Below are 24459 nucleotides of genomic sequence, written 5' to 3'. Positions count from 1 at the left end.
CCAAAGAACCGCAGCTACGGCGGCCGCTCGGGGTCAGAGCGAAAGGCAGCTCTTGCCGGGGGGGGGGGGAAGGGGGGGAGAACTGTCAGGCACCTCGGCGGGCAGCTCCAGCTCTGTCAGGACCCCACTCCCCCACGCCTCCCCCTCCCCCACACACACACACAGACAAGATGGCGGCGCCCAGTGGCGAGGTGGCGGGGTTTGGCTCGTGGCTCAGTAAACGGCTGGAAGAGCTGGAAATAGACGAGGATGTTTACGGTTCGTACATCAACGGAATCCTGCGGGAAGAAGAGAACGAAGAGGAAAAATCTGAGGCTCTTCAGGCCATATTATCCGCATTTATGGTGAGTGCAGCACTGAAACCACGGCCGTGTAGGTTCAGCCTGAATGTTACCCTCACTCTCTAATAAATAGGCTTTCTCCAGTTTATAACGATATTGTTTTGTTTTACACATTCCTCGCGTGGTTAAAGTCGGGAAACATATCTGTTTATCTGCTTCAAGTGACGGTAATTTGAAACGTTTGTTGTAATTCAATACGATGTGGCTAATTCTGTAACACCAAAGTGTAAATTTAGCCATCTCCCCTCACGTAGCTCTCACCCATGTTTGGGTCGCTATCATTGCCCACTGAATCTCTTGATTATTTTTATATTCAGTAGGCACAACTACAATATGTGGGGAAAAACATACTCGACCTGACGCTGTTCCCCGGATTACACATTTATACCCTGCTGTTATTTTTCTCCCTTTCTAAAAACTTGACTACGGGCAGGAAAGTTTTAACTCCTTATACAGGACGTGAAAATCAAAAATGGCACGGTGTGTGCGTGTTTGTAAATTGTTTACTGTAGTGTTCAAAATGTTTGGTTTAATTTCCACTGCTCTCATCAAAATTCTTTCAGGAGCTTTACTCTCCACGCACGATTCAAATTAACCACACGTTGATTGCTAAAACGACCAGGTTTGTGCAATACAGTGTTCTTTTTTTAAAAAAAAGTGATAGGGAATATGCAAGTCTAGCGCCATGTTGCTCTCTTCTGAAGCATTGTCGTACTAAGATGGATGACCCGTACATTAGACAGGAATAAAAAGTTAAATCAAGGTTGAGAGAATTGAAGATTATCTTCTGTGTCCCAAACCCTATGTTGCAAAAGAACTACAAAAGTTGCATTATTGTGGGAGATTCTGTCAGGAGTAAATATCCATCTAGGACTACAAACTAATTACGTAGAGTGCTAAATTTTACAGATCATGGTCTACCTGTCTTAAGGGTAGCAGACAATTCTCTAGTATCTCCCCCAACTCTTAATGACCTTTCTGATCTCAGCTCAATTGTGACACCCGCTTACTGCTTCCCTGACCCCATTTCCATTATGCTACTGACCACCAACTTCACTTCCTAGGTCTGTGTTAGATCATTTTGTAAATCGTTCCCCATTCCCTTTCAAAATCACAGGGATCAATCATCCCCACTCAAAAAAAAAAGACAGATTTATCTGCTCTTGCAAGCTATTACCCTCATCTAATCTGTTTTCTTGCCAAGTTAAATATTGCGCTGGCACCTCCCAATTCTGTGCTTATTTTTCCTTCAAGTCCTTGTTTGAATTGCTCTAATCAGGCTTCATTCCCGGCCACAGCACCAAAACGGTCCTATTCAGAGTCACAAGGGGCATCCTCTGGAGCTGCATGTATTATTGTTTTCATCAATTTCTGCAACCTTCAATGCTTCCATGCCACACCACCCTCCTTTGTTGTTCAGCTCAATGGAACAGCCCTGGCTTCCACTCTTGCTTATTTAATCAGAGCCATAACATCTCCAGCAACGGTTTCTCGCTCCTGAACTGTCACCTCTGGAGTCTCCCAGAGACCTGGGTGTCGTTGGAGCAGCACTCATGCAGGCAAGTTGAGAGTATTTTCATCACATTTCTGATTTGTGCCTTGTATGTGGTGGAAATGCTTTAGGAAGTCAGGAGCTGAGCCACTCATCACAGAATACCCAACTGTAAGGAAAATAAATTTATTTCTGTTGGATTGTTGTAAAGAACGTATCTTTTTACTTTCTGTTGGACTGTGGGTTAAAATTACAGTGGCTGCAGTTTGAAAGACATGTCCACTTGAACAGGATGAGAGAGAAATAAATGTTACAGTCCTGGAACAGTGTGTGTCATGAAAGACAGGATGGTGCCGGAAAGGAGTCCTGGACCAAAAGAGCTGCTTGGCAACAACGTTTTAATTGGTTTCTGACCAGGTGGCCAGGTTTTGTGTGAGAGCAGTGCAGCAGAATAGCTCTTGGCCTGAAAGGAAAAAGACCTAAAATCTCTTTCTCCTTTGTGTGGAAGATTCCAGTAATTCCACAATAACAGTAGGCTGGCTTTTTCTCCTCATACCTCTATAACCTGCTCTCTCTGAAAACCCGTGTCAAGAGGAAAAGGGGAAAATCACTGCTCAGCCAGTGAACTAAATACTGAAAGTGTTGGAAGACCACCTCGTGTCATCAACAAGAACTGAAAGGAATTTGGAAGACATCAGTCAAAATCAACCCATTGAATCCTATTCTCCGGAACTGGCGCTATTGAATGGTTTTATCCCACCCTTAAAATCTATATTTTTGTGTCTTATGTGTCTTGTATGCATGTGTATAAGGATTTAAGGAGGGGTCGAGTTTAGGTTATAGAGTTAGAAATTAGCAGTTCATATTTCTTTCTTTTGCCACTGGTTAACGACAGTTTGTTCAATAAACAATTATACACTTATTAAGTTTACAAACCTGGTGCTCATATTCTGTTAACCTAAATTAAACAATTAGGTGGTTTGATCAAACTTTCACATCTGTCACGGCTCGGGGTGCAGTGGGGTTTGATATTGCAGCGCACTATCCCCAGTGAGTTGTGACAATATCAAGAATTGGTGGCCAGGCTCTTCATTTTTGAAGATGATCATTCCCTGGCACTTTTTGATGTAAATGTTACTTGCCACTTGGATGCAGTCCAAGTGTTGCTGCATGTGGATATAGACTACTTTGTTATGAGGAATTGCAAATTGAACTGAATACTGAAATTATCAATGAACAGCTCCATTTCTGATCCTACAATAGATGTAAGGTCATTGATGAAACAACTGAAGATGGTTGGGCCTAAGATGCTCCTTAGTATCTGAGAAACTCCAGCTGTAATGCATTGGGGCTGAGATGATTGACTTTGATGTCAAGGGCAGTCACTATCACCTCATGTCCACAGTTCAACTTTTGTTGTCCTTGTTTTGAACAAGGCTGTCATAAACTCTACAGCCCTGTGTTCCTGATGGAACCCAAATGTTGCATTGGTGAACAGTTCATTAGTTCGTAAGTGCTGCTTGATAGAACTTTTGATGACGCTTTCCATCACTCTACTGATGATTGGAAGCAGGCTGTTGTAGTAATTGGCTGGGTTGAATTTGTCCTGTTATTTAGAGGGAGAGAACATGCCTGGGCAATTTCACACATTGTTGGTTTGACATTGTACCGGAACAGCCTAGCTAGGGGCGGTATAATTCACGGGTCAGCGCGACCGAATCGGAGCCCACAGTTTCTGCTCGTAAAATAAAACCTTTACAAAAGGCCAAACTAACTTTGAACCATGTACATGAGTTTGTGTTCGGTAGTCTTGAATTCACTGTTAATTTTTCCTCAGAAACAGGCTGTATGTAAATTTGGAATTCTGCTCTTATCTCTTTCAGGATGAAGATTCATTGGCAATCATTTGCAAAGATATAATTCAAAAGTGGTCTGAGACCACAAACAATACCACACAAGAAAAAAATGTTGAAGGTAAAGATCAGGATAATCTCAGATGTCCAATAATAGCTGTTGGTTTTTGTTTTGCATATTTTAAATGCATGACGTCAATACATTGGGTGAGTATGCATCATAACTATGTAGGATTTTTCTGTTTTATTCATACAAATGTTAAATATTGCTATGAAGAAAACGTGAGAAAGAAAAAACCTTTGGTTCTTTTGGTATTCTAATTGTAAAAGTTTAATGTCTAACTGGATTTCTTCCATCTATGTTTTTAAGATGAAGTACATGCCATTGCAAGTATGATTGAGAAACAGGCTCAGATTGTTGTGAAACAGAAAGATGCTTCAGAAGAGGAGAAATCTAGGAAAGCTGCAGTTCTTGCACAGTATGCAAATATAACTGATGAGGAAGAATATCCTTTCTGGTGCTGCTTTCTTGGGAAGAAGAATTAAGATATATTCAGTGGAATAATTTTCCTGACATCAGTTTGAAAGCCTGGTTTTGCTCTTTTCCCATCTTTCCCCTCCTGCAAAAGAGCAATACAGTTAAATGAACTTTAGTGATTATTTTGGGCAGGGGCAGGTATAATTGAACAGCTCAATGAAAGGAGACCTCAATTTTCTCTTTAAAAAGTACAGAAATATATAAAACACACTGCATAATAGATACTTTGAAAAGAAGGACGATGAATAGGTAATGCTAATAAAACATTTCATAGTAGTTTATTACTGCAGTGAAAGACCTTTCCTACGAATGTCTTTATTAATATGAAGGACGGAGATTAGAAATAATGTATTTCAAACAAATAATATTTATAAAAGCAAACTTGAGATTAATGCTCTGAAGAAGAGTCATACAGACTTGAAACGTTAACTCTGTTTCTCTCTCTACAGATGCTGCCAGACTTGAGTATTTTCCAGCATTTTTTATTATTTATAATAATATTTATGTATTTTATATAATTTTATAAAATCAATGGCTTTCTATTCCTGGTCAGCCTGCCTCTTTCACTGACACCACTAAAACAAGTTTTTTTGGCTTTGATTCATTTGCAGTTTGTTGCAAATTGGCAGCTGCATTGCCTATACAACATAAGTGATTACACTTCACAAATAATCTATTGATTGCAAAGCACTTTGGCATGATTTCAGGTTGTGATGTCTCAGAACGTCAGGGTCCACATGGGCACTCAGATCTACCTGTCTTGAGCCCTCCATGCCTCTGATTTGTCGTGCTGCTTGTCTACCATCCAGTATTGGATGAACAGAAATTTGCTCCAACTAAATATTAAGACCACCGAGATTTTTGTGTCCTCTCCACTAATTCATTCCTTAGCTACTTACTTGGTAGTACTACTAGCTACTACCTACTGGGTCAGTATTGGGAGGATAGTGCAGAACTTCAAAAAGACATTGACACATTGGTGGAGTGGGCAGATAGGTGGCAGATGAAGTTCAATGTGCCAGGTGATACACTGGTGCAAAGAACATGGAGAGTCAGTATAAAATAAAGGATACTATTCTAAAGGTGGTGCAGGAACAGAGATGCAGGTATATATGTACATAAGTCATTAAAGGTAGCTGGACAGGTAGAGAGAACTGTTACTAAGGCATACAGTATTCTAGGCTTCATTAGTAGGGGCATAGAGTACAAGAGCAGGGAGGTTATGATGAACTTATTGGACATTGGTTAGACCTCAGCTGGAGTATTACGTACAGTTCTGGGCGCCACACTATAGGAAGGATGTGAATGCATTGGAGAGAGTTCAGAAGAGGTTTACAAGAATGGTTTCAGGGATGAGACACTTCAGTTTTGAGGAAAGATTGGAGAAGTTGGGACTGTTTTCCTTGGAGAGGAGAAGGCTAAGATGAGATTTGATAGAAGTTTTCAAAATCACGAGGGGTCTGGACAGAGTAGATAGGGAGAAACTGTTCCCGCTCGTAAACGGATCAAGAACCAGAGGGCACATTTTTAAAGCATTTTGCAAAAGAAGTGTGTGAGGTGAGAGAAATCTTTTTTCACACCGTGTAGTTAGGGTTTGGAATGCACTGCCTGCAAGCGTGGTGGAGGCAGGTTCAATTGAGGCATTTAAGAGGGCATTGGAGATTGTTTCTATTTAAATAATGTGCAGGGTTACGGGGAAAAGGCAGGAGATTGGCATGAAGTTAAAATGCTCAGAGAGCCAGTGCAGGCACGATGGGCCGAATGGCCTCCTTCTACAGTAACAATTTTGAGAGTGTGACTCCATCTCGCTGCTGGCGACTGAGAGGCTGAATTGGACTGTTCAGAACCTTCTGGCTGGCCTCCCATCTTGCACCATCTGCAGACCTGAGCTCACCCAAAACTCTGCTGCTTGTATCCTAGCTTGCACCAAGTCCTACGCATGCATCACCTATGTTCTCTGACCTACTACACTGGCTCCTGGTCCAGGAATTCCTTGTTTTTAAAATTCTTATTCAGATTCCTCCATGGGCTCACCCCTCCTTATCTGTAACTACCCCCCAACTCACACAGCCCTTCTAAGATCTCTGAATCTCTTCTGACCTCTTGGTGCATCCTGGTTTTTCTACGTTAAAGGTACCACATAAATACGAGTTTATTCTCTTCCTGCTTTTGTAGTGTTTGTTGGTTATATAGCCGAATAATATGAACGGACTATTTACAATTTTCTGCACAGAAACAACCTATTTGGCTAAATTTGTTCTGTGCTGATTATACTCTGAACCTTCTCCCACACATTTCTTCATCCAATCCCATCACCATAATCTATTTGTTTCCCCATCATGCGCTTATCTAATTTTCCCTTGAGTGCATTATGCTATTCACTTCAGCTACTCCCTGTGATAGTTTGATATTATGACCACTCTGGGTAAAGAAATTTCTTCTGAAATTGCTGTTGGATTTATTAGTGACCATTTTATATTTATGGTCCCTAGTTCTAGTCTCGCCTGCAAGCAGAAATGTTTTCCCTATATATACCCTATCAAACCCTTTCATAATCTTGAAGACATCTGTCAGATCACCCCTTAGTTTTCTGTTTTTAGAGAAGGGTATCAGCCTGTTCAATCTTTCCTGGTAGGTATAACCTCTCAGTTGTGATACATTCTAGTAAATTTGCTTGCACTTCTTCCAGTGCCTCCATAACTGTTTTATAATACAGAGACTGAAACTTTTTTTTATCCATTCATGATTTGTGTGTATCGCTGGCAAGGCCAGCGTTTATTGCCCATCCCTAACTGCCCTTGAGAAGGTGGTGGTCAGCTGTCGTCTTGAGCTGCTGCAGTCTGTGTGCTGTAGGTACACTCAGCACTGTTAGGAAGGGAACGCCAGGATTTTGATCCAGCAACAGTGAAGGAATGATATAGTTCCAAGCCAGGATGGTGTGTGGCTTGGGACGGGAACTTGCAGGTATTGGTGTTGCCCTGTGTCTGCTACCCTTATTCTTCCAGGTGGTAGAGGACTTGGGTTTAGAAGGTCCTGTCAAAGGAGTCTTCATGAGTTGCTGTAGTGTATCTTGTAGGTGGTACACACTGCTGCCACTGTGCATTTGTGGTGGAGAAGGTGAATGTTTAGGTTGGTGAATAGGATGCCAATCAAGCAGATTGCTTTGTCTTGGATGGCGTTGATCTTGAGTGTTGTTGTAGCTGCACTCATCCAGACAAGTGGAAAGTTCCCCATCATACTCTTGACTTGTGCCTTTTAGATGGTAACAGACATTGGGGAGTCAGGAGGTGAGTTACTTGCCTCAGAATTCCCAGCCTCTGATCTGCTCTTACAGCTGCAGTATTTATATGCCTGGTCCAGTTAAGTTCCTGTCAATGGTAACCCTCAGGATATTGATAGTGGGGGATTGAGCGATGGAGATGGTTAGATTCTTTCTTGTTGGAGATGGTCATTGCCTGGCACTTGTGTGCTCCCAAGCCTGACTGTTGCATATGGACACGGACTGTTTCAAGGAGTTACGAACAGTACTGAACATTGTACAATTGTGAATGAACATCCCCACTTCTGACCTTACGATTGAGGAAAGTCATTGATGAAGCAGCTGAAGATGATTGGGCCTAGGATGTGACTCTGAGGAGCTCCTGCAGCAGTACCCTGGGACTGAGATGATTGGCCTCCAACAATATAACTATCCTGCTTTTGTTCTTGGTATGACTCCAAGCAGTGGAGAGTTTCTCCCTGATTCCCATTGACTTCAGTTTTGCAAGGGCACCTTGATGCTACACTTGTCAAATGCTGCCTTGATGTCAAGGGCAGTCACTCTCGTCTCACTGTTCACAGTGCTCCAACTTTGGTTTAACCAAGGTTCAGTACGTAGCGCTTCACTGCTTCTCAATTCTCTTCCTCTAGAAATTAACTAAAGTACTTTGTTTTTTTTAATGGCATAATTAACCTGTAATGATACTTTCTCATGATTTATCTGAACTCTTAGATCCGTCTGTTCCATTGTCCCATTTAGCCACTCACTTTCCAACCACAACGTATATTTATATCGTGCCTTTAACGCAATAATACGTCCCAAGGCGCTTTGCAGCATTATAAAGCAAAATTAGATTCTGAGCCACACAAGGTGATATGGGGGCAGGTTGCCAAAATTTGGTCAGAGATGGATGTTACGGAGCGTGTAAAAGGAGGACAGAGGCAGAGTGATTTAAGGATGGAATTCCAGAGCTTAGCACCTAGGCAGCTGAAGGTATGGCCACCAATGGTAGAGCAATTAATAAATTGCTCAAGCGGCCAGAATTAGACAAGCTCAGATGTCTCGGAGGGTTTTGGGGTTAGAGGAAACTACGTAGGTAGGGAGGGGCAAAGCCATCAAGGGATTTGAATACAAGGATAAGAATTTTTAAATAGAGGCATTGCTTAACTGGGAGCTAATGTAGGTCAGTAAGCACAGGGTGATTGGTGAATGAGGCTTAGTGCAAATAAGAACATAGGCAGCAGTGTTTTGGATGGCATCATTTATGGAAGATAGAATGTGGGAGGTCAGCCAGAAGTGTTTTGGAATAGTCAAGTGTAGAGGCAACATGAATGAGGGTCTGAGTGGCAGACAAGCTGAGGCAAGGGCAAAGTCATGAAGGTGGAAATAGGAGGTCTTCGTATTTATGCGGATGAATGGTCAGTATCTTGGCTCTGGATCAAATATGACACCAAGGTTATGAACAGTCTGGTTCAGCCTCAGATTTCTGCCAGAGAGAAAGTGAGATGGAGTTGCCAGTTAGGGAATGGAGTTTGGAGCAGGGTCCGAAGACAATGGCTTCAATTTTCCCAATATTGATGGAAATTTCTGCTCAGATAAGTAATCTGATAATTTAGCAACAGTGGAGGACCTGGGAGAGGTGATGGGGAGGTAGAATGGGTGTCATCAACATACATGTGAATGTCCCTCAGCATAGACTATGTATAGATGAGAAATCGGAGGGGACTAAGGATAGATATTTGGGGGACACCAGAGGTTATGGTGCAGGAGCTGGAAGAGAAGCTATTGTGAGTGATACTCTGGCCAAGCCTAGATAAGATTGGAACCAGGTGAGTACAGTCCCATCCAGGAGTATGTAGCCTCCTTATTCTTCGTACCAAAGCACATTACTTTGCAGTTACCTATATTAAGGCTCTCTGCCAATTACACATGTATCCTGCAAGGACTGTATCCGACGCTGGGTAGCTCGGAGATTTTGGGGTGTACCCCAGAGATGCGCTGGGGAATCCCTCTGGGAAGTTCCCAGATAAGAGCTTGCATGGCAATTGCCCAGAAGTGCGTACTTCCTCTGGACAATTTTGCCTTGCAGGGAACCATCCGAAAATGCAGTTGAAATCGCAAACTTCAGATAGTTCTGCTAGGGCTATACTAATAGTTACCCAGAAAAAGCTAGAAGAATTAAAACCTCTTCTAATTTCTGGGTAACTTTTGTAAAGACCCAGACTGATCCCCCATGGGACTCCTCCACCCCCGACTAACTAACCAACCCCACCTCCCCGCTATGGCATTCCCCACCCGCCGACCCCCCTTGGGATTCCACCCACCCTCAGGTAACTCCTCACTTGAATGTCCAGGCCGCTGCACCCCCCCCCCCCCTCAATTTCAATGGAACCTGTAAACTTACCTGCTTTACAGCAGCTAATGCCATAAAAAAGGGGGAGAGTCCTCCTTCAATTTGACGGTGCTGGACTTAGACGCTGGACCTTGGAGACAGCTGTACTTCCTGGATCTCGCCCAGTCTGAGTTGGAAGGTCAGGCAAGACAGGTACTGAAGAAATTTGGCGTAGGTAAGAGGGCATGGAGTGGTAATTCAGCGCTGATTGCCGCTCCAAGGAAGTTACGGCCCATTTTGCACTTACCTATGTTGAAGTTCTCTTGCTAGTTACACATGTATTCTGCAAGTTTATTATTGTCCTTTGGTATCTTGTTCCTGACTCCACATGTTCCGACCTTACTCAGGAGTTTATTATGTGGTTCCTTATCAAAGGTTTTTTGTAAATATTTTACATCCACTGCCTTACCCTTATCTATAGTTAGATTACCAGGCAGTGAATGAGCGAATACTAGAGCCTAGTCTTTGTACATTTAACAAGCTTTTATTTACAGGTTGCATATCATACACCTCCAACCAACAGCCTCTCACTCTGCTATATAGAGTACAGGCAAAGCCTCAATTGACAACCAATTGATATTATAACTCAATTGAAATTGTAGAAAATAAAATATTGGGAGAATCAGTTTGCATAATGGTTTGAAATTTCTACTTGTTCCAAAGACAAGTTGAGAATTGTGACCTCGTATACCTGGGATTCTAATTAAGGTTGGAAGGATGATTAATTCTTCTAATTAGTGTATTTGCCAAGTTTCTTAACACTGTGGTGTAGCATCAGACTTTCCTTACAGTTCACTCAACTTCAGAAGGCCATCCACTCCCATACAGTAGCCTAATTCTTATATCAAATTGATAGCCCACAAGTTCGCATCTCACTATAATAGTGTGAAACTGAATTCAATAAATCTGACCACAAAAGCTGCTGGGTTGTCACAAAACTTAATTGATTTAGGAATACCCCCCCAAGCAAGGGAATATATGGGCTGATTTTTAACCTAAAATAACTGACAAGGTTGCTGGGAGGATTTTAAAAATTTGTTTCCTGATCAGAACCGACCCATTTCCAGCTTTAACTGAGGTCTGAAGGTGGGCAAATGATCAAAGCACTCCAAATATTAATATTCCAGAAAGCCAGTTGGTGAAGAATAGAACTGGAGCCAATCTATACACACTTCTAAAAGCATTTATTTACAGAATTACACTTAAAGCCAAGCACTTCCCAACCCACAACCACAGTTTCAGTTTGTGTCTATAGGGGCACAAGTGAATCACCAGTTAATTCTATGCAGATAGTGGACATTAACAGACTCCCTTCCCTCTCTTTAAATAAAAACTAGTGTTTAACATTAGTATTGCAGTATTTCAACACAACAAAGCTAGCGCTTAGTCTAGTCCGAGTGCCCAGCTAATTCAACTGACAAGTCAAGTTTTGCAATTGCTGTGTCTCATCTTTAGACATAACATCATTTTTCTGTGAGGGCCTAATACATTTAACCAGGATGGGAGTAACACATCTCCAAATAGGATTGCTGATTTGAAAGTTATTCCAGACCTACTCTGCTTAATATCTGAACCCCCATTAGCCTGACTCCCATTTTAAATTCTACTCTAATCTTAATAATTAATTTCTCAAGTTCCCATAACAAAACATGCACCGTGAAAATGCCTTAATGTTTTCCTTTATGATACCAATAAAACATGATGGAATTTACTTTGTTAAACACAACTTATTTTCAGAAAAACAGAGCTCACTGAAAAATACCACAGGTTGGAAGAAGCATTCAGGCCATTGAAGCATTTGTTTCGTTTCCATATCTTTCCTTCTGCATCTGCTGGTTCTTTGGGCGGTTTCAGAAACACCTTTCTCTGTAATTTCTTTGCAAATTTGTTTCTCCGCATCCCTTCTATTAGCTGGTGGGCTATATGTTATTGTGCCTTTCCCATTCCTTACCTCTAGCCAGAAATTCTGTCCTTAGACCCTCTGGAACATCCTCTCTCTCCGGTACTGTAATACCATCTTTAACCAATGTTGCCAATTCCCCCCCTCACCCCACCCCCCACTTCTTTCCTGTCTCATCTAAACTCCTTGTACTGAGGAATATTTAACGCCCAGTCCTCCCCTTCTCTGAGCCAGGTCTCTGTGTTAGCAATAATGTCATAATTAATTTGTCATCCTGTGCCTTCAATTCACCAAACTTATTAATCACACTCCGTGCATTCACATACATACACATGAGCCCTGATTTAGGCTTTTTTACTTTCCTGCTTATTCTTACCCTAATAACTTACTGTTGCCTCTTCATTCTATCAAACTCTCCAAGTATTCTATTTACCTTGATGCAATTCTCTGATATATCCTTGTTATCAGTTGATACTTCACTACTTCCAGTTTTTCTCCTCTGCATTCTGAATTTCCCCCCAGGTTCCCACCCCCTGCCAATCTAGTTTAAACCCTTCCCAACAGCACTAGCAAACCTCCCTGCAAGGACACTAGTCTCAGTCCTGTTAAGATGTAAGCTGTCATTCTTGTATAGGTCCCACCAGCCCCAGAACTGATCCCAATGCCTCAGAAACCTAAAGCCCTCCCTCTTACTCCATTTCTCCAGCCACGTATTGAACTGCTTAATCTTCCCATTCTTATGTTCGCTAGCACGCGGCTTTGGGAGTAATCCTGAGACTACTGCTCTTGAGGTCCTGCTTTTTAATTCCCTTCCTGACTCCCTAAAATCTGCTTTCAGGACCTCATCCCTTTTCCTACCTATGTCATTGATCCCAATGTGGACCATGACATCTGGCTGTTCACCCTACCCCAAAAGAATGTCTGGTTCATCAGCTAAAATTTTATACATCATTTCATCAGTCATCGCATGATTCCTTTCAGCGTCCATTGCTGTCACCTGTGGTATTCATGATGTTCATGTTTTCACATGTCTCTGAACTCATCATTGGCATTCCCCTCCATTATCAATCAGAAACTTCACTGGCGTCCCAAGGCCATTCCTGATCGTTTTCTCGATCATTATTTCTATAATAACTCTTTTGTCCTTAACATTATTGTAGAAAGACTAAATCTGCTCTGCATCCTCTGAATTCTTATGGTCATATGTCAATTTGAGGACCCTGCCTTTGTTTTGTAGAATGAAAATATGTTTGTCCCATGCCTTTAAATCAATGGCAACCACCTTGTTAAAGTCATGAGCCAATGGAAGGCTTACAATAGGACATGGCAGTGTCCTTCAATACACTTACACTTCTCACTAATCTCTTACACTTCTCACTAATCCCTTCTATTAGCCTGTTAACCTTGTATACACTTCATCAACCATACTTGCATCTTTTAGCAGGATTTTTAACCTTGTATAAACAGGGTGAGCAAACTGCCTATGCAACTTGAAGACAGTTTGCTTGTTTGCATCTGATTCTTATCACCTGATGCTATTAGTACTTATCTAACAGTCTGAGAATCATCAGGTTTTGTAATAATCACTGAATCTGATTGGGTCCATTGCAGATCCATTGACATTCAAAAAAAAATGTCATGCTTCATGCCCAGTTTCACTGGTGCCTTTTTCATAGGTTTACTCAATAGCATAGTAATCTCACGAGAAACTAAACCAGTATTTATAAAATGGCTTACTCATCTATTTTGTATGGAATTATATTTTTCTTCTGTGACCTCAAATGTGTTGTCATCGTCAAACATAAAACAAGTAGTCCTTTTATATTCCTTAATCATTTGTCATTTTCACTACTTAAATGAATCAAGATAACATTTTAACTATTTTGTTCCACACACTGTTGTAAGTGCAAGAAATATTACTGCACAGTAAAGGAATCCATGACTAACTCATTGATCACATGACTAAAACTCCTTGTGACCAGTATAATTTGTTCAGATCATCATTATATTTATACTCTTCCTCAGAATTCTCTTTCTTGTCATTTTCAAGACCCTGCCTCTCTGCTTTGGGCAGTTCAAAGCATAATGATACTTTGAGTTACACCAGACACTTACTATCTGTTCTTTGGGTATTCCTGGGATTCGTTCACCTAGTACTGCTGTTCCAGTGTTGCCATCTGCTGTAATAGCTAAAGGTGCTTTCTTCCTCATTCTGCCTTTCTTTAACCTTGCCGTTGTATTGATGCCTGTGTCCAGTGTCTGGACCATTTTGAAATCTGGCAGTCGTTGAGTCCTCTACTCTTTGTGCCATTGCAGAATGTCCCATTTGTTCCACAAAAGGCTGAAGGGAGTGACTGCTTCTGCAGGAAATATTTCAAGGCAGCAAACATCTGATCCAACAGGGCCCCTTTCTCCAAAAACCCAACACAAGTTAGAACCATAGCCTGCCCTTATATGACAACTTAGCATGATCCACCAATTTAAATGGTAGCACTGATCCAGGGATTCCCAAATTGAATATTGTTAATCTTTTATGCAGTCTGTTAAAGTCCATGATATATTCTTCTTTGGAATATCTGTTTTCTGAAATCTATTCTGACCAGACCTCATTGGCATGAACAGGTCATTTTTTTTTTTGTAGATTTCATCCAAGAACTCTAATAGATGATCCAAATGTCAGGGATCCATCTCACAAAATTCCCTGAAGAAGAGTCATATGGAGTTGAAATGTCTGTTTTTCTCTCCATAGTTGCTGTTAGACCTGCTGACTTTTTCCATCATTTTCTGTTTTTGTTTCAGATTTCCAGTATCCGCAGTATTTTGCTTTTATCCCAAAATTCTCTACTTGATTTTACTTCTTTTAGAAAGCAACAATGCCAAGGCCGCACCTTGTTTCCTATTTGGTAGGGACATAACTCTTGTCCACATATCCACTCCATTCTTGCATTGTCATTCAGCTTTACAACTTTAAACCTGGTTGACTGGATTTCCTGAACTTTGGGGAACCCAGCAACTTCTTCAATGTGAGGACTTGGACTCAGGAGGTAGGTACCTTCATACCTATCTCCTGGATCCAGATCCCAACCTGAAAAGCTTCCATGAGCAGACTTTCACTCCCCACCACAAGGCCCCTGATTTTTGCCCCTACCACAATGCCTTTCATCCACCAACCAGCATTTCAACCTTGCACCACCGCCCTTGCTGAGGCACCCAACCAGCACCTCCCTCCACCTCTTGCGCACCCCCCCCCCCCAAACAACCCCACACACCCACATCCACTGTGAGGCCTCCAACCTCCCGTGACCATTTTCCCCTGTGGTCAGTTAAGTAAAAATTCTCCTGCAGTAATTCCAGTCCACACTATGTGGTTGACTTTTAATACCCTCTGGTCAACTAAGGATGGACAATAAATCCAAGTTTGCATGTCTCCTACATTGCCAAATTATGGGTAAATTTCTGTTGGCTTCAATCTGTTTGGACTTGGATTGATACTGACCAAGCTCACATTACGTGGAACATTTCATTCATTGTCCTACAGTTGATTTTTAACCCATTCCCCACAGGTGAAGGGACTGCAGATTAATTTGCTTAGCTTCTCATGAAGTTACTTTATGAAATTGTGTGATAGTATGTCAGAGAATTCCTGCTGTTAAAAGAAAAACTGCAGATGTGAAAAGTGGAGGAGGAATAAAAATGCTACATATTTTGGGATAGGGGAAGGTGGAGAACAAAGGTGGGTCCATTAAGTGCAACTTATTAGTCCAAATGCAGTTTGGTTAGATATCATCTGAAACAGCAATGCGATCAAATCAACAGAGTCATCTAACAGCTAATCCTATGTTGATATTATTTGTTACTCACAGCTTAAACTTTTAGTTTCTTTAACTTGAGCACTGAAGATGAAGAAGCCCATGGAACAAGTGGATTTAACTTTGATAGTGATAAATGTATCCTTTTTCCAATGCATTTATTTTGGTCTTCTGTTGACAGCTGAAGATAATTTGGTCATATTTTTAATGCGCCAAAGAAGTTGTGACTATCACTGCAAAACTATGCAATGTCTGAACTTACATTGCTCATTAATTATAGCTTTTGGTTAAAATGAATTGCACAAGCTATTGAAATTTTGCACAGGACAACACGTTTAATGTTGTTTGCATTTGTTAAGCAGCCAAATTTTTTTTAAGGGTTTACAATTAATGAGTAAAGTTTATCTTTAAAATGTGTTTAATCGCATGAAAATGCAGTTGGTATTTCAAGGCTGTAACAGGTTTTGCAATTTATCATACGAGTTCCTCAGCATGTTTTAAGCTCAACACCCTCTTGTAACTATAATAAATGAAATGGCCTAAATTTTGGGTTATTTTTCTTGTTGCTGTGATAGGCCACATCCTGTTGTATTGTTCTTAATAGTAATCATCTGTAATAGACCCTAGATTATACTCAATCTTGCAGGAGTCAACTTAAAATGAAAGATGTTAATATATATTAATGAATTTATTTAAAAAAATAAAGCTGGTAGTAAAGATCTTTATCTTATTTGCATTTTTAAAAGTCAGATCAACACAATGTATTGTATGGAGTAATCGAGCTATTTTAGCTTCCTTAAACTTAAAAAGACTATTTAATTAGAAAAGGCTGGCAATGTTATTACCTGCTGAATTCCATATTGAACTGTTGCAGAAAAAAAAATAACATGCCACTTGTATTTTATAGGCCATCAAACAATGAGAAAGAGAGAGAGAAGCAGATTTTGCAAGGAGGTGCAAGAGCTGTAAGGTTATAATGGGAGACTTTATTCCAATATTGAATGGGGCATTGATTGTGTTAAGGGCAGAGATGGGGAGAAATTTTTGAAATGTGAACAGGAGAACTTTCTTAACCAGTGTTTTCTGCCAGAGGAGGAAAAGAATTGCAGGAATGTGAGGAAAGAACAGGGGAGTGGATTGAGTTGGTGCAGACTTAATGGCTGAATGGCCTCCTTCTGTAGTGTACAATTCCAATCAGTTTGTCATGTGTACAAACTGCTACACTGTACATTGCATGGCTGTCATGGTAGACCCCTCATTGTTCAAGCACATCCAAGCTGAAATGATTTCACTGTCTTCTGTGAGCTGTCTTATGACTGAACAGTCCAATGTGGGATTCGCTTGAATGTTCACAGAACTAGCTGTTCGTATTGTCTTTGGTGCTTGGAAGAACTTGTGTAGTGGCGCCATCTGTGGCCTTTCTCTGGACAGACCTCTGCGAGTTTGGTGCAGATGGTCCTCCAAACGTGCTGAACCAAATTTCAGTGCATGCCTCCCTGTGGGCTGGTTGGCTGCAGTATTTTCCCAAGAGAGATGGTCTGCAGTACAGACGTTTATAGGGCTTTTGTTTTTAGGGGTGCCCTTATATTGTTTGCGCTGATCACCTAAATGTCATTTGTCCTGAGACAGTTTGTCACAGAAGTTCTGCTTGAGGATTTATGGCATGCTCATTTAAGTTGTATTTTCTGGAGGATGTTCTCCATGCTTGTTGAGCCATGTATGATGGAGAACTTGTTTGTGATGTAGTCCTGACGTTAAATTTTCATGATGGAACTCATGTGTCTTTGGAGGAAGCGTTCCAGAGCTTTGATGTGGCGCTTATAATAGACTCGGGATTCCATGCCATACAGCAGGGTGGTAAGGACAATGGCTGGTCAAGTTTGATTTTTAGCTTCAGCTTAATGCCATGCTACTTCAAGACATGATCATGGAGGCAAAACTTGCTTTTTGGATGTGTGCACAGATATCTTCATCAATATAGTAAAAACGGATCATGTCTCTCAACTAGAAGTTGCAACTTGTCAGCTTTTGCATTCCACTACAAAAACGGAATTACCTGGAAAAACTCAGCAGGTCTGGCAGCATCGGCGGAGAAGAAATCAGTTAACGTTTCGAGCCTTCATGGCCCTTCGGCAGAACTGAAGCATAGTTAGAAGCAGGGAGAAATATAAATTGGTTTAAGGTGGGTGGGGGGGTGGGGGGGGAGAGACACATTGAGGGTGTGGTGATTGTGGAGATGAGCAGATAATCAAAAGATGTCACAGACAAAAGGGTCAAAGAGGTGTCGAAGGTGGTGACATTTGTCTGAGAAAAGTGCTAATTAAGAATGGAAGACAGGATATTCAAAGTACAGCTCTAGTGGGGGTGGGGTGGAAAGACTAACAAGGTTTTAGTTTAGATTTAAAAATAATGGAAATAGGTGGGGAAAGAAGAATCTATATAAATTATTGAAAAAAAAAGGGGGGGGGAGAGAAGAAACGGGGTGGGGATGGGGGGAGGGGGAGTTTAAGATCTAAAGTTGTTGAATTCAATATTCAGCCCAGAAGGCTGTAAAGTGCCTAGTCGGAAGATGAGGTGCTGTTCCTCCAGTTTGCGTTGGGCTTCACTGGAACAATGCAGCAAGCCAAGGACAGACATGTGGGCAAGAGAACAGGGTGGAGTGTTAAAATGGCAAGCGACAGGGAGGTTTGGGTCTTTCTTGCGGACAGACCGCAGGTGTTCCGCAAAACGGTCGCCCAGTTTGCGTTTGGTCTCTCCAATGTAGAGGAGACCGCATTGGGAGCAACGAATGCAGTAGACTAAGTTAGGGGAAATGCAAGTGAAATGCTGCTTCACTTGAAAGGAGTGTTTGGGCCCTTAGATGGTGAGGAGAGAGGAAGTGAAGGGGCAGGTGTTGCATCTTCTGCGTGGGCATGGGGAGGTGCCATAAGTGGGGGTTGAGGAGTAGGGGGTGATGGAGGAGTGGACCAGGGTGTCCCGGAGGGAACGATCTCTACGGAATGCCGTCAGGGGGGGTGAAGGGAAGATGTGTTTGGTGGTGGCATAATTCTGGAGTTGGCGGAAATGGCGGAGGATGATCCTTTGAATGCGGAGGCTGGTGGGGTGATAAGTGAGGATAAGGGGGACCCTATCATGTTTCTGGGAAGGAGGAGAAGGCGTGGTAATTCCGTTTTTGTTTTGGATTTCCAGCATCCGCAGTAGCTTTTTGTTTTTATCTTTGCATTCCACTAGTTGCTCTGCTTTTATCTTAAAGCATGCTGGAGCTTGTGTTTAGCAATGTTATAGGCTTGATGCTTGGTTGACTGTGGAGTTTCTAGAAGACTTGCATGTGCGAGCTACTTCTGTTTGAAAAGATGGGAAATATTTTCATAATTCTGATGAGTTTTGGTACTTGCACTTACAATATCCCAGGATGTCTACTAAGATCTTGAAGATCTGATCACAGTGCTGTTTCCACTCATCATCTATGTCACTTAGGGGAGGAAGATCATACTGCAGGATCATGTCAAGTTGTGTAGCAAATACTAGGGCAATAGTAGGGTTCTTGAGCAGCTTGACAATTGGCCAGGTCATGCCTGGCAAGTTGATTTAGGATTTTTTGGCTGTGGTCTGTCCAGCATTCAGCTCCTCACATGGCATGAGTTATCTTGACATCGGGCTTTCTTTCTGTCTGACAAATATATAATCAAGGAGATGCCAGTGCTTAGAATGTGAGTGTAGCCAGGTTGTCTTGTATTTTCCTTTCGGGCAGAACCTGGTGTTGGTTATGGCAAGGTTATGCTTAGGACACCACAAAAGTAGGAAAATTGCTTTTGAGTTTCAATGCCAGAGTTGGACATGACCATATCACATGGGCAGACATCCTTGTTTAACATCAAGTTGGAAAGGAAAATTCTCCTATTTTCATATAGCTGTAATAATTTCATGACGTGGCATGACATAAAAGCAGGTAAGCCTCCCTGGTGTTTGGACCCCAAGATCCTACTGCCCCTTGTCCTCAGATTCTTGCTAGCCTCGAACATAAATTACAGATTTGCTCATTAGTATGCTAATTCTGGTGTTCAGGAGCTACAACTTTTAACATGTGTCATACCAATTCAGTACACAATTCTTTGAAATAGTATAGCCTGTAGAATTTTAAGCATTACAGACCATGATTCAGGCTTTCCATGATCAGGAATATTATAGGAACTTATCAGAACACTCAATTTTTGATAGGACTGTTGCCTTTGCTGTGGGCAAATTGGGTAATGTGTGGTCATTCATTACCATTCACATGCTACCTGACATAACATGGAAAGTAAACTTGATAGAGGTGTACAGGAAACTGAAAATTACATTTGAGATTGCGTCTGATTAGGAAACTGGCTCTGGTGGAGTAGATTAAATTGAGTATGTTTGTCTTAGGTATATTTATATTAAAATCTATGCAGACATGAGGCACGCTCTGCTTTTATAACCTCTTCACAGCTCCAATTTGGTCATTTGTGTAGAAAATAGTAAACAAATAAAGAATTTTAACCATGAAGAGAAACTTAGTGTGATAATTACCAAAATACCACTTAGTCGTAATAATTCCTTAATTTCACTTTAGCTCTCTTTAAAAACACGAACGTTGAGTCTGTTCTTATCGCAAAAAAAGCAGAAAGGGAGAAGGCTCGGGGAGATGCACAAAAGAAGAAGGAGCAAGATAAACTACAGCGAGAGAAAGACAAGCTTGCAAAACAGGAAAGAAAAGAAAAGGAGAAGAAGAGAACACAGAAAGGAGAACGAAAGCGATAGATTATTTGGGGGAAAAATAGTAGACTGGAGTGTGAAGACGTTCAGAGCTACAAAGTTTACGACCACAAGTAATATGAACTGTGAAACACCAATGACTATTTTTTGGGGTGGGGGAGGAGGGGAGTCTCAAAGTGCGAAAAACCATCTTCCTTCATAAAATGCCAAATTTTTGCAAATATTGTGTCAAAATTGAAAGTTCAAGGTCACATAGTAAAAAATCTTGGCTAGGACTTTTCTGCATCATAAACTGCTTAATTAGGTATTTCAAATTCTTAATGTGTTTCAGTTAGTTGTGTCTAACAATTAATTGAAAATAACCTACACAGAGGAAACTAGTTGAAACACGCTATGGTGGAACCCCTTCAGTGAAGGAAGAGTTTTGTTGGTTTGGTGAAATGTAACTGAAGAATAAAGGATTTTGTGGAGAACTAACATTGGGATTTTTTTTCGAGGCTTTTTTCCAGCCAGTTTCTGGATAACTTTAACCTTTTTTGACTGAAATTAGACATCACTTTGGCAGTGATCTCCCTGTGGAGAGAAAGACGGTTAACATTTTGGGTTTCTCAGAGACTTGAAATGTTAACTGTTTCTCTCGCCACAGATGCTGCCAGATCTGCTGAGTGTTTCCAGCATTTTGTTTTTATTTCAGATTTCCAGCATCTGCAGTATTCTGCTTTTGTATCACTTTTGTTTAGCATTTTTGAGGAATGGTGCACTTTCTAGCACTGAAACTGAAAACATCTACTGAACTTAGTTGAACTATTATTCACTTTTGCTTGGGAAATTATTTTTCATTGTAATTCATAATAAAAGCAAATTTGTCACCTTGTAAATACAGTACTTGTTATTTAAATGAAGATACTGTTTATAAACAGGCACCACAGATTAAAGGAGTCACTGATAGCTGTTCCTTTTAAGGGAACAATTTTCAATTGAACAATTTTAACTACGTATTCACTTTTCCTTCCAGCAGAAATAAAAATAAACGCCCTTTTGCTGTGTAGAAATGCAGCTTGTTACCGTAGATCACGGCATATAAAACTACTCAATTCTTTTGGCACCAAAGACCATGTTTAGGCCTATTCTTGGTGTATAAGTATACCCTTTTCTGCTAAGACATGTTATACTCAGATGAGTCAGCCTCAATTTTTCACCTCAAAAATGCATGTTTTACTCCCCTTTATAGTTGGCGTATGGGGCCAAGAATATGCGCAGGTGTTTAAGACAAGCCCACATAGAGCAGACCATGTATGGTGAACAACAAACAGAAATGAGTCCTCTGGCAAAAATAATTAAGTATGAAGCTGGCTTCAAGCCAAAAGTTGTGACATTTTCTAACTTGTCAAATAACTGCTGTAGCGAGGGAATTTGGCGTTAGTGAAAAACTGGTGCGAGAATGGAAGGAATCTCCCCTGAAGAAGATGCCCAAGACAAAATGTGCCATTGAACAGGGACGAACCACTGACCTGATCTTGAGAAACATGTATTGGAATGGATTCTCAAATCGTCAGAATGGTTACATCATCACCAGAAATCAATGTATATATACACACTTAAGTGGCCCAAATCAAACCAAGTCCAGCAACAAACCAAGTGCATCAAAGATTTCAGAGCAACAGTTAGTTGCTGTAGCTGCTTTATGGAATGAAAATGTCTAGGGTTGTGGCAGAAGATCAAAATCACTCCAACTACTAAAAGACCTCTTCCAGAATTACAAGTTTTCAGTGATTCATCGGATAGCAGTAAGAACATGAGTACCCATAATGTCAAATTGGCAATATAGGTGAAATGCCTAACAATTTCAATCTGCCCAGCAGCCAAACGAGTGGAAAGGTTCGAAAAACGATTCCAGTGAAAACCACAGGGCACAAGACAAGATTCACAGTGGTAATAGCCTGTATGGCTGACAATGAAATGACAAAGCATTATGGGAATTTTTAAACATAAAACCATGTTGAAAATCAAGTTCCCTGTGGGAATTTTTGTGCATGACAATAGATGGATGAGGATAGAGTGAAGTTGTCAATCAATCAATCAAACACGTCCCAGTGGCCAATGCAAAGAACTCAGCTTATGAGTATGGGCCATGTTCAAATCCCATATAACTGAATAGATCAAGAGGTGCCTGCGAAGAAATAACCCCCAAACTGCAGTTTTACCAGTGGATTTAACGACCATAGTTCAACCTTCAAATGTGTGCTGGGTGGATAGATGGATGTTTGATGGAGCAAAAACCTTCACAAAGAATGGGAATGTGTGTGCTGCTCTGCTTGTCTGTGGTTCCATCGTCAAATTGTGGAATGCTATTAATGCACAAACTCATAATGTTCAAAAAATGCAGAATATCCAATTTATTGGACGGAGAGGAAGATATTTGTTGTGGAGGGATGAAACTGAAACAAAAAGCGCCAAGTGTGATCCAGAGTGAGACCCCTACAATGATGCCATAAGCAAAGTGACTTGGAATGAATTTGATGAACACTTTGTGTCAGATGTCGATGACAATGAATTTGACATTTTTATTGTAGTAAAAGTATACTTGTAGAATTAATTTGTACATTTTATTGAATTACGTTTATTTAATTTGAATTACCAGTGTTATGCTTTTTTTTAACATTTCAAAATGGTGACCACCTACGCCAACACTGGCAATTTATATTTTATACTCCACATATAAGTTAACCCCCATTTTTGGAAAGATTTTTCGAGGCCTCTAAGATCGACTTATATGCTGCAATTTATGGTAAATAGATTGAATATTCCATGAATTGCAACCTGTGACTTTGACTAAGTAGCTCGTGGACTACAGCAGTAAAAGTTGCACGACTGTAGCTGATACCATATCGTACTTGACATTCTCCTGTCTGCTTAAAAAGGCCATGGATACCATTTTGCTAGACCATTTGTCTTAAAAAATCTAATAAATTTATTAAAATATTACATGGACGAAATAAGACACAGTAAGTTAATCATACAATATTAGAAAACCAAATCAATTAACAAGTGATAAAAATTCATTCTAACAAATGTTACACATCCTCATAATCCGCAGAACTTGTATGAGGTACGTAAATCCATGAGGCGATGACATACATGGATAACGTGATTTTTAAGTCGATCTTGTGACATTGAACTTGGCTTTTGAATTGAATTACTTTATTTTATGATAGCAAAAAAGCCCCACAATAAAGCAAATGCTTGAATTAATGAAAACTACTAATAGCTGTTAGGCTCCAAAGTTGAGCTGTGGGGCATGATGAGGACCAAAATCTTGTGTTGTGCAAGATATTTACTAAATAAAATTATTCACCAGCGCCTGATGCTATTTCTCACAAATTTCCATCATCTAAAGGCAGGCTTGCTATTTAAGAAACCATAAGACAACTGAAAGGAGGCAGAAGAAGCCAGTTTAATGAGGGTAGGAGGAATTACAGTAGTACCTCAGAAAAATCTACCATTGGGAGATGAGACTAGGCAGTGGGTGACCTAGATAGTGATTTCTTTAAGAATCAATTATAGACTTCATTAGTACTTCTTGAAACTTTCCAATGCTATCTCAATGATTTTTAAAACATACTATTTGAGGAAGTTTACACAAATGCTTTTGAGCGTCTAAGGAAAAAAACTGGACAGTCCTACAAATATGAATCAAGTTAATTCTTTACATTTTGATAATTGTGTCAGCCATCCAAATCAGTTTGTTGTAAGCAACAGCTGGAATCAGATTAACATGAATAGTCCGCCTAAGGAAGAACTTTACCAAATACTATTGGTACCAACCTATTGAGAAACGACAGGTACTTAAGATATACATCATGTGCTAAATCACCTGGAATCTCTTACACATAGTGCCTTGCTTTATTTAATCTTGTTGAGAAGAAATTGTACAAAGGATGGCTGTTTTTGACACGATATGAAATCAAAAAAGGGCTTGAACATCAGCTACAGTGTGATGTTAGATTGTAGACTGCAACAATGAGCTGTTGTACAAACGGTATCTAACTTTTAAAAAAAGACACAGTGACTAATACATTTTATCAAAAGGCCTCTAAACTGTAAATACTTCAAGTGGAAATTTAAACAACTACCCTAA

The 24459-nt window shown here is 40.6% G+C and overlaps 1 protein-coding gene across 1 annotated transcript; it reads left to right on the top strand.

The window, feature by feature from the left end:
- Positions 1–41: 41 nt before the first annotated feature.
- Positions 42–21199, top strand: ccdc43 (coiled-coil domain containing 43). Its single transcript, XM_078529560.1, has 5 exons — positions 42–344; positions 3717–3807; positions 4057–4192; positions 15670–15722; positions 20179–21199. The coding sequence occupies exons 1-5, from the start codon at positions 171–173 to the stop codon at positions 20364–20366; spliced, it is 642 nt and encodes a 213-aa protein (XP_078385686.1). The 5' UTR covers positions 42–170; the 3' UTR covers positions 20367–21199.
- The last annotated feature ends 3260 nt before the right edge of the window (positions 21200–24459 follow it).

Source organism: Cetorhinus maximus, chromosome 25, assembly GCF_964194155.1.
Source record: "Cetorhinus maximus chromosome 25, sCetMax3.hap1.1, whole genome shotgun sequence".
Classification (NCBI taxonomy): Eukaryota; Metazoa; Chordata; class Chondrichthyes; order Lamniformes; family Cetorhinidae; genus Cetorhinus; species Cetorhinus maximus.
The sequence above is the reverse complement of the archived record's forward strand: the minus strand, read 5'-3'. Positions and strand labels throughout refer to the sequence as shown.

Bases quoted from the DNA above. Each gene is read 5' to 3' on its own strand.
- ccdc43 (XM_078529560.1), top strand. From the start codon at position 171: ATGGCGGCGCCCAGTGGCGAGGTGGCGGGGTTTGGCTCGTGGCTCAGT. The intron at 3,808-4,056 runs GTAAAGATCAGG...TATGTTTTTAAG, and splicing joins ACAAGAAAAAAATGTTGAAG to ATGAAGTACATGCCATTGCA. The intron at 4,193-15,669 runs ATATCCTTTCTG...TAACTTGAGCAC, and splicing joins AATATAACTGATGAGGAAGA to TGAAGATGAAGAAGCCCATG.